Genomic DNA, 14408 nt, shown 5'->3' with positions numbered 1-14408 from the left:
CAGCGGGGAAGATAATGGGTGCCTAGGCAACGTCTAGCAAGTTCTGGGCTCGAGGCGGCTCCCAACTGTTGCGTCACCAGGGGCCACAGAACTGAGTCGGGAAGGGAGAAGGGAGGAATCTGTGCGGAGGGTCATCCGACTGAGTCGGAACCGGACACTCTGGCAGGAAGTAGAAAGCGAAGAAAACGAAACGACCATTGGTGAATTTCAACAGCACGTCGTGAATTTCAGATAATTTTCCACTTGTTTATTAAGATGGAAAACTCGGATTCCAACGATGAAGGAGATGGAGTTTCGGCCCAACACATTAGTCAAACGGACCGATTGGTTCGGGAAGAAGATTTCTCCAGGTTCGTAAATAATCTGAGTGAAGAAGATTACGAACTTATGAGAGACAACAATCTTCTAGGCATTCCAGGTGAAAGTACGGAAGAAGAGTTGCTGAGAAGACTTCAGCTAATTAAAGAAAACGCACCACAAGACTCAGATGAAAATACAGGTATATTCTGCTTTTGGAGGGAATAGCATGGGATGAATAAGGAACTTCATAATAGGAAATAGTAACTTCATAATAGGAAATAGTAAATTATACAGAAGTGACTTACATTCATTTGGTAAGTAACTTCTCATAAAAAGAACTGGCATTTACTTGATTTTTGGTGAGCATGTCAAGGTCTGTTTGTTTGTTTTCCTGATTCACATTTGGGTTGTTTTAATTGGGAAACAGTGCAAAGTAGCCTATTTGTATTTTTCTTGGTTTTCTACCTCAACTGAAAGTCCCTCCTACTTCCTGAATTATTTTTTCTACATAGACATGTAAAAAAAGCAAACAGAAATAGTCTCCACTGGGGACAATTGTGCTCTCTTCAACACCTGGGGACATTTGACAATGGCTAGAGATATTTTTGGTTGTCACAGGGGAGGCATGGGTGTTACTAGCATCTAGTGGGCAGAGGCCAGGGATGCTGCCAAATATCCCACAATGCACAGGATAGCTCCCCAAAACAAAGAATTGTCCAGCACCAAAATGTCAATAGTGCTAAGGCTGAGAAACCCTGCTCGGACCTCAGGTCTGGTGCCTTCCCTTCCAGTGTGAAGCAGAGGATTTTGCTGTCTAATGAAGAGGATACTATAATACTTTGGCTCTTGAACATGGTCTTATAGGTACCATGCTAGGTTCAGTCTATTCATTTGATCTGACCTTCAATTTAATGTCAATTAAAAATCTTGGTAACATTAAGAAGTATTCAAAATGCAAACACTTTTAAACCTATAAAACTTGTTTATGTTTGGGCAATAACCTTATATTTTAAAACAGCTTATCTATTATCAAAAGCACATAAGTGAAAAGCCTAGAAGTAGTCATGTTGGAGACTAATGAAAATTAGACAATAATGTAAATTGAACTAAACTACTAGCATTGTACCTTAACTGGTGTTTACCTTGTTTAATTGCATTAGTGTTTTGACAGTGGACTGAAAAAAAAGTCTCTTGACATTCCTCTGACAGTGGTACACAGGGCTGTGTATATGATGAAATACTGAAACATAGGCTTCCTCCGGATTCCCTTTTTAAAAAATTCTCTAAGTTTATCTAGGATTAGCTCACTCTTTTTGGATGGAATCGAAACTTTTCTACCTTTACTTATAAATCTACACAGTGCAGTTTATAAAATATTAACTCTATAAATGTGAAATCAGTTGAAAACACCTGAGTATTTAAGTTCTCATTTTTTGTTTGTTTTTGAAACAAAGTTTCAGAGTGCTATTTTATGATGGTTCTAATTTTGGTAGTTCTTTTATGCACCCTCCCCATTTTTTTTTGTTAACAGACAGAGGAGACTCTTCAGATGACGTGTCTAGTGGTGACTCTCTAATAGACTGGCTTAACTGTTCTGGACAAACTGAAAATATGACAAGTGGACAAAGAGAAAACCAATCTTGGAGAGAAGAGAGCCAAATTAATCCTAAAAGTGATCAGTTCATATTCAGTTTAGAAATAAATGCTAACCTTGATCATGGGAGTCCAAATCCAGAGAATGAATATGTAGCGTCTGCAAGACTTCCCAGAAGAGAAAATATGGAAGACAGCCAAAGGCAAGTGGAAAGTCCACAATCTGAATCAATATTTACAAGACCATCTATGTCTGAACAAGATACAACTGAAACATTAATGGAATTCCCACCTACCACAAGTCAGAGAAGAGCAAGAAGTAGGAGCCCAGAGTATCAGAGAACCAGAGCAAGAATTGAAAGTTGGTCGCCTCCACGTTCACTTAGGGAAATTGTAAGAAGACTGAGTCATAGTATACCCTCTCAGAATTTTGAGCAGCCTCTGCTAAGTGAGAATGCGAGATTTTCTAGAACTGAGCACCGAGAAATATTGACACAGCAAATGACTGGATTTGAGTTGCAAAAGAGCGGTCTTATTGAAACTTCTAGAACAAGGAATGCCGTTCATGGAGAAAATTCTCCAGATACAACCAGCAGTGGTGAATCTTGGGGAATGAGGGAAATATATCCAACCATACCCTTCAATCTTGAAGTAGGACTAGTTCATTCTGGAGCATATTCTCAGAGAGACAGCAGAGCTAGTAGAACTCAGTTAACATCTGAGACACCAAACAACACTGTCACTTCTGAAAGTGAACGAGGACTGAGGCATATGTATTCACATTCTGAGCGGGCAGGTGTGAGAGCTTATGTCAATACCATTAGAAATCCCGTTTGCAGAATGTTCAATACTAGCTTAAATGATACAACATCTGTTCCAATTCAGAGCACGTTAAGGCAGACAGTGACAGAATTTAGTAACTCAAATAACCTTATGGACAGTGACAGTAATTTAGAGCATAGTGTCTCACCTCCAAGTCCAAACATGGAATGGCTAGAGTCACCTAATGGTAGTAGTAGTGGTACATTTGGTTCTGATTCAAATGCTAGCTATGATACCCATTCAAGTTCCACACTGAGTTGTCATTCAAGCCCCAATTGTACGTCTAGTTCCAGTTCTAGTCCTATTTCTGGTTCCAGCTCAAGTGATGAAAATTCAGGAATTAGATCACTGATGTTTGAAGGCAGTGAAGAAACAAACTTAGCAGCAGACTTATCATCAGAGACCAGGCAAGTGGGTAGACAAATTAGCCTAATAATATATGATGAAAGTGACTCTGGGTCCTCCCATGATCTGCAAACTACAGGACTCACCAAAGCACAGATTGACAGCTTGGCTGTAAGATCTTTTGGTGAAAATGATGCACTAAAAGCCTGTAGCATTTGCCTTACAGAGTACACAGAAAACAGCAAGCTTCGCATACTACCTTGCTCCCATGAATATCACATTCACTGCATTGATCGCTGGCTGTCTGAGAACTCTACGTGTCCGATTTGTCGTAGGCAAGTAGTGGATTCCAATGAGAGTGAAAATCCTGATCGATGAGTTCTCAGCTATATAAAGTGTTATAGGGCTTCCCTGGTGGCGCAGGGCTTGAGAGTCGGCCTGCCGACGCAGGGGACTGACAATAAAAATTAATTTCACACCATAGCAGTTCACTGAATTTCAATAAAAACTTAGCATGTGCACTGGGTTGGGATGTTCCTGATTCCATGGGAGAAATGTCTTAATATGATATAATGAATCTAGATAGATCCTAGTAGTATTATCTCGTCATGTAAATCCCAGACATCTCTTAGCCCTGTTCAATCCTGGTTGTGCATGCAGAGAAACAGAAACCCAACCAAATATCAATAATTAAGAAGCCATTTAAGACTAATTAGAGTCATTCACATAAAGAAGTCATGTTACATTCCTAGAATGCCATAAAAAGCTTTGAAACCCTTCTCTTCCTATCTCTCTCCACAGCAGTTTATCCCACCTCCCTAACACTACCTTAACGTTTCGCCTATTCCCCACTACCAATGTATCAGTCAGTTCTAGCTAAAAACTGATGGCACACTTTAAAAGAGTGATGGAATAGCATTTAATGAAGAGACTAAAGTGTGTAAGGAATGAAGGGAAACCAAGAGATGATGAAGTGCCCTGAGGCTAGCAGCTGTGAGAAACCAGTATTATAACCACTAGGTTTGAAGGGGCATAGAGAGATAGCAGTTCCTGCAACCCAGAATGTCTTCGAGTTATAGGAGAAGCCCACCCAACAAGAGATGTAACCTTAGAAAATGGCATCCACTGCCAACCTAAAGTTTGGAAGGGGGCAGATCATGGAAATAAATACCCTTGCCTTCTTTCCTCCTGACTTCTAATCACTTATCAGTAGGTCATATTAACCCAACCCAACCTGAAGACACAGAGAGACTGGTCCATGAAGCTGATAAAGATCAGCCTCCTGGAATCACGAAGCAGGGTTAAGAAGGATGGCGAGTAGATCCGGTAAGCAAATCAGAGACCATCTACCACAACCAGCATTCCCAACTCTCTTCAAACCCAGCCTGTGTACGCTTTCTTGCCTCTTCCGCTTCCACTTGTTCTCTATTCCACTCTATGACTCAGCTCTTTAACAACCCTCTCTATTTTCCTTTCATTTACTCAGATCTTGTATTTTTAAAAGTGATAAGATGACAAAGCCTTAGAACTTAATTACCTTTCTCTTAAACATGTCACACTTTGATTTGCTGTGATTGTAAACAACTAAGGATAAAGGGCAGTTATAGGTATGTCTTTAATTTTTGCTGCTTCAATATATTCAAGCTTCAATTTCTTTCTATATATGTTTAGTTCATATAATTAGTTTTTAAAACAGATTCTGATTTCTTATAAAGGGTTTTATGGTTTATATATGACTCTGAATCCTTGTGTGAATGACCCAAAGTAGCCAATTGCTGCTTGGAGCCTCACAAGCTGCAATATGAAAGCCTTAAAGGTAAAACTTGGCTTCAAGAAACATGTCTACATAGTTCAATTCTAATTGTCCCCAGTAAAACCCATCACCCAAAACCCCGAGTATTTGAAATCAAAATTTAGGTCATGCTTCCTTCCAACCTAAACATAGTGAAGGATTTTTCTCCTAATTCAGCCTGAAGGCTGTTTTTGGGGGTTTGTATTGGCCAGTCCAGAAAATTTTGCTTAAATTTTTCAATCCTGGTATAGGTGAGAGTACATTGTATTATAACCTAAAGCAGTAATCAGAAATTTTGTGCAATGTGCAACCTATACAAATGTAGGCAGTGTTAAGTATACACCTTCTCTAAAAAGTTAAAGTCAGCAACATCACTGACCTTTCTTTTCTCTGTGAATTGCTGGCAGCCACAGTATTTGCACATAACTACAACGTATAAATGGGGAGTGGTGGTGAAGTTTTTGAAAACATCTTTGAGGTAGCATATTTTTCACACAGAAGATATCTGCATGGCCAGAAATGAAGGCTTGGCTCAAACCTCTGAAATTTACATTAACTTCTGAAAGTTGTTTGAATAGTCTGATTTTTAGGAAGTATTTTTGATATCAGATATACTTCACTTAAAGTGAGTAGAATAATTATAACAGTACTTGGCTTTCATACTATCCTAACAGATTAAAACCTTCCAAAGGATGATAATTGCTTAATTAATGCTTCAGTACATTCACATGCACATTCTGTGGTCGACAGAATTCTAAGATGATGCCTAATGATCTTTGTAGGAGCCCCTCCCCTTGAGTATGAGACCTGTGAATGTGATGGAATATCATTCCCATTATTAGATTATGATATATAGCACAGTTGATTGGGAGATTATCCAGAGTGAGCCTGACCTAATCAGGGGAGCACTTAGAAGGCACAGAGAGGACTTCTAATCCAGATAAGATGGTTTATACTCCCCTCTCCCTACTCCCCCTTTATACGCACAACTATATATCCTAGAAATAATATGAGACAACCAAAGGAGATCTCTGAAAGGTCTAGAGAAGGTGAATTGTCTAGGGACCCTCAGAATGGATGAACAGCCTCATGGCAGGGCACCTTATGACCCTCTACCAACAAAAAAATGTGATCCAGGCCCAGCATTTCCTAACTCCCAACTTAGTAACAGGAAGTGGCTCAAAGAGGCTCTTCCTCCATCACATCAAATGGAAATCCCCCAAACACCAGGCGAGCCTTGCAGAACCTGCAAGGACGAACAATTGGAAGCCCTGATGACACTAAGTGACCAGGGAAAGTGCTTTCCTTCCCCACTGGGCCTGAGATCCCCCTTCACCACCCAGACACGTCAGTGGCTAAGGGTCCCAGCAAAAGTGCTCCTACCACAAAAAGCTCCCGCCTGGACAATGCTCTCCTCAGATGGGCCTGAGACTCCTCTCCCCTCCCCAGAAACATCAGGCAACTTGCTGGTACCGGCAATGGAGATCCCTCCACAGAAAGCTCTCAACCTGGTAAGCACCCTCCACTCCTTACAGTCCAGGGAGACTCTGTCACAAGTGCCTGGCCCAGGAAGGACTCTTCATCACGTGTTCCAGAGATGCCCTTCCCTCACCAGAAGCACCAAGTGCCGTATCCTGGGGAAGCTACTTCAGACCCCATAAGCAGCATGAGAAGGGACCAGAGGTAACCCCACCTGCACAAGAGAAACAGACCATAAGAGTACCACAAAGGGTCAGAAAATTAGGTTATCATGGAACCACCGTCCATAAAAGTACAGGAAATGTGTGCCAAACCTATAAAGAGTGAATGCCTGCTAAAAATTAAAAAAAACAAAACACTTTAAATAGGGACCAAAGTATCCTAACATAATAGCCAAAATGTCCAAAAGACAATAAAATATCACAACTTATACCAAGAACCAGATACATGACAGCTTGAATAACATGGGACAGATGATGCCAACAGAGATGAATTAGATGTTAGAATTATCTGACAAGGGTTTAAAAATGCTGATTTCAGACCTTTAAGACCTCGAACACAGAACCTAGTCACTCCATGCCAGTATCCCCACCTATAGGACTGTGAGCTAATAAAGGGATGCTGTTTTAAGCCATTACATTTGTACTAATTTCTTATGCAGCAACAGACAACTAATACAACTTCTCAGCTAGGATCCATCCTGTACCTAGAAAATGATTAGAATGAGTCCTAGACAAGTAAATGGCTTAATGTCTTGGTTCTAGGCCCACTATAACATTATATTCTACCATTTTTCCCAAAAATGGAATCCCTAATTCCTGCTACTGAAGCTGCTAGAAGACAGTATCCTTCCTGTTTGAACAACCACCAATATCGTATCGCTCTAACTTTACTTCACATCATCCTGTCTCATTCTACCAGTGTATGCTGCTTATATCATAAACCCAATTTAACACTCTGACTTTGAAACTATAGAGCCACTTATTTTTCTCTCAAAGCGATTGCTGAGTATTATATTGCTCTTCCAAATCATATTCCTCTCTGTCTGCCCTGACAAATCAGAAATGGAGAAGATTTGTACCTGAATCTTCTGAGCTCAACCTGATACGTTTTTTACATTACAGTATATCAGTTTAAATACACAGCATCACTGTGGTTGTGAGCATAAATATTTCCATCTTAAGAATTTTCTCTGTATTTTCTTGGTAGTTTTTAAATCATTTGTTTATTTTGGCCTAATTCCAAAAAAAACCCCTTATCTGAATAACAAATTCTTTTTGAAAGTAGTTATAGCCTGTGGATAAGTTTTTGATAGCAATATAAAGTCTATCTTTTTTGGCTAACCCTGAAAATAAGTTGTGCTCTCAATATTCCATGAAGAATTAAGTATAAAGATTCTGTTGTAAATGCAAACAAGCCTGAGCATCGAACAACATGAACATCAAAACACTGCATGTACTGGAAAGTTCACAAAGAAATGTGACGTTTCTGTTAAGTCATATTACTTGTTATCCATATGCAATACTTTGAGATCTTCAGTATCTTCTTTACTACAATTAACCAAACATTTCATGTCTTTTCATTATTTGAGAGGTGAATGTATACTCCCTTCAATGAGAAGTTCCTGGTATGAGAATTTCGAATGGAAACTGAACTGCATTTCTTTTCTGTGACTTCATTTAAGATTTGAAAATTCTTTACCATCCTAACTCAGGCTTTCTCCCTATGAAATAAGAGGCTCTCCTTTGTGTGATATTCAAAATTCTCCATTTTTAAGCATCAAGCCAGCATCTTTAACATCACTGCAAAAATGTGGAGATTTGGAAAAGCATGTTGGGGAAAATCCTTTTTCTCTCATCCACCATTCGTAGAGGACAGACACTAATTATAAGCCAACTCTGGGCTCTGGGTTCTCCATTCTCACATCACTAGTCACAACACAGTTATCTACCACCCCTGGCCTTGTCATCTTCTATTCTGGAAGTGTATTTTTTTTTTCTTTAGTATGACTTGTGACTATCTAAAACATTTTTTATTTATCTTGTGCTTGTTTTCTTCCCCATTCCTATCCCAAAATAGAAGCTCCAAAAGATCTTTCTTTTTTTTTAAATTACTACTACATTTCTAAAAACTAGAACAGTTACTGGCATATACACACACACACACTCACACACACACACTGCTTCAGAATTTTTGGCCACTGTGAGCATCCCAGACTTATTTTTCACCCTTTATTCTCCAAAGAAAACCTATTTTAATACTGTTACCTACCATCCTGGATTTGATGTATTTCAACCTAGATCTCTCTCACTTACTTAACATATTTGTATAGGGTTTCTTGCCTATTAAGTTATAATATCTGCCAACCCTTTTCTAAATCACTATTCCAGGCATTCAATGCTGACCAAGAATGTGCCATGCCCAATGCTGGGTGCTAGGGTTATAGTTACAAAGTACAGCACTTATCATGAAGAAATGTATTACATTTTAAAGAAGGCAGCTGAATAAACATACAGGAACACTCTATGTCAGGGATGCCCTGACACAGATTCAGATACAGGATAAAATGGAATGATCTAGGAGGAGAAATCTACACTAATAATTCAAACGTCCTTAAAGTTGGGTTATATCTGAGTTGTATCTTACAGGACTAGTAGCAATTAGCCAATGAAATGAAGTCATTAATTTTATTCTAAGCAAAATAAACACTTCATGCAACAGTAAAGATGCATTGAAAATTTAGGGCTCAGTAAACAGTAAGTATGAGTCATCATGCTCTGGGGTAGAATAGGAAGAGATGTAAGTACATTAGCAAGAAATGAAGAGATGAGGCCAAAGAGGCAACAAGTGGTATTGTGTATCAGGCTGAAGAGTTGAACTAGATCTTCTAAGCAATGCACAATCAAGACAATTTTTCTAATAGGAATAAAATTTTTCAATTTTTAGAATGGTCATACTAGCAGGGATATGAACAGATTGTCAAAATTTAGATTGTCCCACTTACGGAGTTACGGCATTAACTGGAAGAAAAAAGTATAAAGTCCTGATATAATGGTGAGACAGTTGAGATATGGATGCATATAGATTCAAGTAGTATTAAAGAAACACAATAAAATTTGGTGGCTGCTTGGATAATTTAAAGATGACCTTAAGTTTCTGGTTTAGGTGACTGAGTAGATGGTGAGAAGTTCCACTGATATAAGAAATGTAATATAACTTGTTTGTCATAGTAGAGGAATAGATGACAATTCAGCTGGAATCTCTGAGATTTGAGATGTCAGAGTGATATTTTAGTGGCAATGTTCATCTAGCTATCACGGAATATCAAGTATGCTTCTAAAATTAGGATAAAGATGCCAGACTGAAGTCAAAGAAGTATGAGGTATTGCCTGTGGAAGTGTGTTCCATGGTAGTAGTGGAGGGAGATGGATGGAATCCTTTGGAACAGGAGCAATTATAAAGTAGACAGACATAAAGAAGCTAGCAAAGATAATCAAGGCAGAAAAATGAGAGGTGTAAAGATAATCATAAACACAGAGCTCATGGTCTTCATTCTTAAATATGAAGAGAAAACAAAATATCTCTAGATGTTAAGAAGAATGCAAACTCCTAGGAAAGCAAGGGTTTTGTAATTTTCACTACAATAGTCATAGCACCCAAAACACGGCCTTGCCCAAAGTCGATGTTCCATAAATATTTGTTGAGATATTTGAGATAGGCATGACATAAGAGAGAATAAGATAAATATTAAAAATAGCAAAATAAGTCCTGGGAGAAATAGGAATAATTCATGGACTAGGAAAGAACCTGAAAGGCTTAGTTTTACCATGAGCAGATGGAGACCTGCCACTATTCTAAACACATACAAATGTTGAAAGAATAAGTCTTTGGCAGGAACTGTAACAAACACACTGGCCATTATAGATCACCTGGAAACAGTCTTTACATATCTTTTTTAAAAGGCTCCTTTTTAAAAGAAAGAATTGGTAAGAGGGTGGTTAAATGCCTTTCTGTCAGGCTTTTTGTTTGGAGAAAAAGGTGTAGGTGAAGTAACTGCCCCACATAGATTCTCAGTCTACGTCTCCCTCTTGCCATCCTGAGTTACTCAGGAGTTCTGCTGGGCACATATATATCTCAGAAGCTGAAGCCCTCTCCTTGCATATTATAGTAGTGGGCTTCCCTTTCTTTCAGATTTCACCGTTATTATGATAGGTTTTTGAGAGGCAAAGGTAATGGCTACGTATGCTTACATTCACAAACATCTTGAAGCAGAGCCCATTTTCTTTTGTATTTTGAAATCCAATATAAAGGAATTTAAAAATTCAGCAAGAGGGAAAGGGTTTCAGAGTATTTGGACTTGAAAGAGTATATACCCATAACTTCATTTTTGCAAGAAAATTAGCTTCTTGAAACCTTATGCAATTGCTGCCATGGTCATTGTATTAATTTTAAGTTGTAATTTTAGAGAACACTTACAAATTAGTTTAAAGGCTAGAAAGGAATTTATTGACTCACAATACAACAAAGTTTGAAAGTGCCGATACTTTCAGACACAGGTAAGTGTGGGGGCCCAAAGGATATAAATAGAAAATGTTTCTCTGACTTGGATATTCTTCCCTCTGCAGTTTGTTTTGTTTGTTTTGTTTTGTTTTGTTTTGTATTATTTTGGGGAAACCTTTCTCCAAGGCGTGGCAAGAAAAATGACCAAACGCAACTCTATTTTTGTATATTACCAATTTACTGAACCCAGGCAAAGAGACAGCCTTTATACAAAAGACTGACTCAGCTTGGGATTTCTGTTAAAACCTCAAGTTCAGGGAATTCTAACTGGCCAGGTCTTGGTCACATGCCCAGCACGAGAATATGGAGGTGGGATCTCCAAGCCAAACCAGATGGAAATGTGGACAAATTCACCAAAAGTAGCAATGAAGGTCTTGTAAGGGTTCTCTTTTGTTTTTCACACTCTTCTGGAATCAATTCTGGTGGTATATATTTTACTAGGAAATAATCAATTTCATCCAGTTTTTAGATTTTTACAGCATATTTATGTTCAGTGCATCATCCTAAATTTAATATATTTCCCTTTGTGTTAGTTTTCTTTCTGTTCCTATACTTTATACCTTGGCTTTCTCCCTTTTTCCTTGATCAGAATATCAAATGACATTCGATAAACTCTATATTAAGGTTTGGTGGGACAAGTAGAACCACTAGAAGGACTTTATTATAGAGATTAAACCTTACATGATAGTGGGGCTTTGTTAAGCAGTCTATGTAAATCCACTGTCCCTGCCTCTTGGTGCCAGTCCTGAAGTCAGTAGGGCTGGATGTCAGGAATGAGAGATGATCTGAAGTTAGAAGATCAAGGATAAGCTGGAACCTTCAAAGATAAGCTATAATCCAACTAGAAAAATGAACTGAACACCATATTAAAAGGATTATACATCATGGCCAAGTGGGATTTATTTGTAAAATGCAAGGATGGTTCAACATACGATAATCAATCAATGTGATACACCACATTAACAGAATGGAGGACAGAAAAACCAGATGATCATCTCAACTGATGCAGAAAAGGCAGAAAAAATATGTTCATTGGAGTTCAAAACTCCATAGAAAGTTTAAATAACATATTTGATAAAACTGAATTTGAATTTTATAAGTTGAAAATAAGCCCGAAAAAATGATGAGATTAAATGAAAATGTGAATGATAAAGGAATAAAGGATAAAATGGAAGACCCACATTCATCTAATAATATTTTTAGAAGGTGAGATTAGAGTGAATTTAACAAGTATTTGAAGAAATAGTACTTCTCAGAGATTAAGTTAGAAATAAATCCTCCGATAAAAGAAGTGCATGGAGTCACCAGTAAAAGAAATGAAAACAAATATATGACTATATCCTGTATCGTATACCTCACCTCAGCCTGATCCTTCCTTTGTTCCACATTAAAAGAATGTGCAACACTGGCAGACTACTTATATATACAATCTGACAGTGTCTCACTGTGTTCATGATTCCAACAAATCTATCCTCCACCTCTCTCCTTACTCCAGCAGGTGAGAATATTCCTAAAGCAACCCTTTCAGTTCTCCCACAGGCTAAACCCATGGATGAATTCTTTCTCCTTTCTTCACATTCCCTCCCCATAATTTTGAGATCCAGTTTACAGAACTTCCAGAGGTCAAATCCCAGCTTGATCGTGCATTCTCATATTGAATCGCCAGCCTTCCCTGCTTCACTGCTTTTGCCCTGCAATCCGGTTCACTTGCATTGTATTCTCTAATTAAATAATAGCACATAAACTCTTGGCCTGAGGCTCTGCTTTCTGGGGAACCAAGGCTAAAAAACAGCTGGTAAACCACATCACATAATGGCAAAGAGGAAAGTCTACAAAGCAACTTGGAAGAAAGAAAGAATATCAAATAAAAAGAGCAATGAGACTAGTAGCAATCTTCTCATCAGTAACAATAGATGCCAGAAGATAACTGAAAGCACTATCCTTAAAGTACTAATGGAAAAATCACTCTTAACCTAGAATAGAACATTTAACTAACCATATTAAAAAATGAAAGAGATGACATTTTCAGACAAAGAGAGAAATTTCTACCTATAGATCTTCAATACTAAAACTTCCAAGGAATAGGTTTCTTACTGAAGGGAATTAAACTCACCGTGAAGAAGTGGGATTAAAGAACAAACTGAGCAAAGAAAGTGATATACATGTAGATAAATCCAAGAAGTTTAACTGTTAAACACTGTGTAATTGTGTGACTAATTTGGGGGCCAAGTCAAAAATAAAGTGCAATTCAATGGAATATTACTCAGCCTTAAAAAGAAACGAAATTGAGTTATTTGTAGTGAGGTGGATGGACCTAGAGTCTGTCATACAGAGTGAAGTAAGTCAGAAAGAGAAAAACAAATACCATATGCTAACACATATATATGGAATCTAAGAAAAAAAGAAAGGTCATGAAGAACCTAGTGGTAAGATGGGAATAAAGACACAGACCTACTAGAGCATGGACTTGAGGATATGGGGAGGGGGAAGGGTAAGCTGTGACAAAGTGAGAGAGTGGCATGGACATATATACACTACCAAACGTAACATAGATAGCTAGTGGGAAGTAGCCGCATAGCACAGGGAGATCAGCTAGGTGGTTTGTGACCACCTAGAGGGGTGGGATAGGGAGGGTGGGAGGGAGGGAGACGCAAGAGGGAAGAGATATGGGAACATATGTATATGTATAACTGATTCACTTTGTTATAAAGCAGAAATTAACTCACCATTGTAAAGCAATTATACTCCAATATAAATGTTAAAAAAAAAGAAATTAGAAACTAAAATAATAATAATAATAAATAAGTACAATTAAAATAGAGATGATCATTACATGGAGATGATATAAAATACAATCAGAACCAATGCTTTGAAACTCATCAATTTTGCTTTCTGTAAGGGTTAGAGCTATTAAATATAAGACTGTGATCACTCAAGTAGGAATGTTAGACCTTTAATTATTAAAAAATCTAGAATTAGAATAGATAAACTCCAAATCTGTTGAGGGGAAAAACATAACATTGAATGAAAAATGCAAGTTACAAAAGGAAATATATTATTTATGCAAGTTCAAATTATAAAAGAGTAGAATAGGATTTCTAACTATAAACAAATTCTTGATTTACAAAAATATGGATGCTAGAGTATAGTCAAACTTTAGACAGTGTGTAACTAAGCAGCAAGGAAAATGCCATGGACTTTGAGAGCTCTCATGTGTATCACTAATATTTTATTCTAAAACAAGGTACCAATCAAATAGGGAAAAATCACATCTTGACTCTGAGTTTTGGATATACTAGTGATTCTGTGCTGTTTTATTAAGTTTAAATAGTTATAAACAGTAAAAGTTAAAAAAAAACTGTAATGGATCAATGTCCTTTACTAAGTCCTGAGTCTTAGATCATGCTTTCTCCTCCTCCTTGGACCAGTCCTTCTCTCTTCCTCCTTTTCCTTTTATCTCTAGTACATAACCTTGTAAATGGAACATAGTAAGTACACATTAAACATGTGTTGACAT

The 14408-nt window shown here is 37.8% G+C and overlaps 1 protein-coding gene across 1 annotated transcript; it reads left to right on the top strand.

The window, feature by feature from the left end:
• Window positions 1-255: 255 nt before the first annotated feature.
• LOC308610966 (E3 ubiquitin-protein ligase RLIM-like) lies at window positions 256-3438 on the top strand (the record flags this gene model as incomplete). The annotated part of the gene is made up of 2 exons (XM_081259932.1): window positions 256-499; window positions 1832-3438. The coding sequence occupies 2 exons, from the start codon at window positions 256-258 to the stop codon at window positions 3436-3438; spliced, it is 1851 nt and encodes a 616-aa protein (XP_081116058.1).
• Between the last annotated feature and the right edge of the window lie 10970 nt (window positions 3439-14408).

The sequence above is a fragment of the Mesoplodon bidens genome, assembly GCF_964165515.1.
Source record: "Mesoplodon bidens genome assembly, contig: HAP1_SCAFFOLD_1585, whole genome shotgun sequence".
NCBI lineage: Eukaryota > Metazoa > Chordata > Mammalia > Artiodactyla > Ziphiidae > Mesoplodon > Mesoplodon bidens.
The sequence above is the reverse complement of the archived record's forward strand: the minus strand, read 5'-3'. Positions and strand labels throughout refer to the sequence as shown.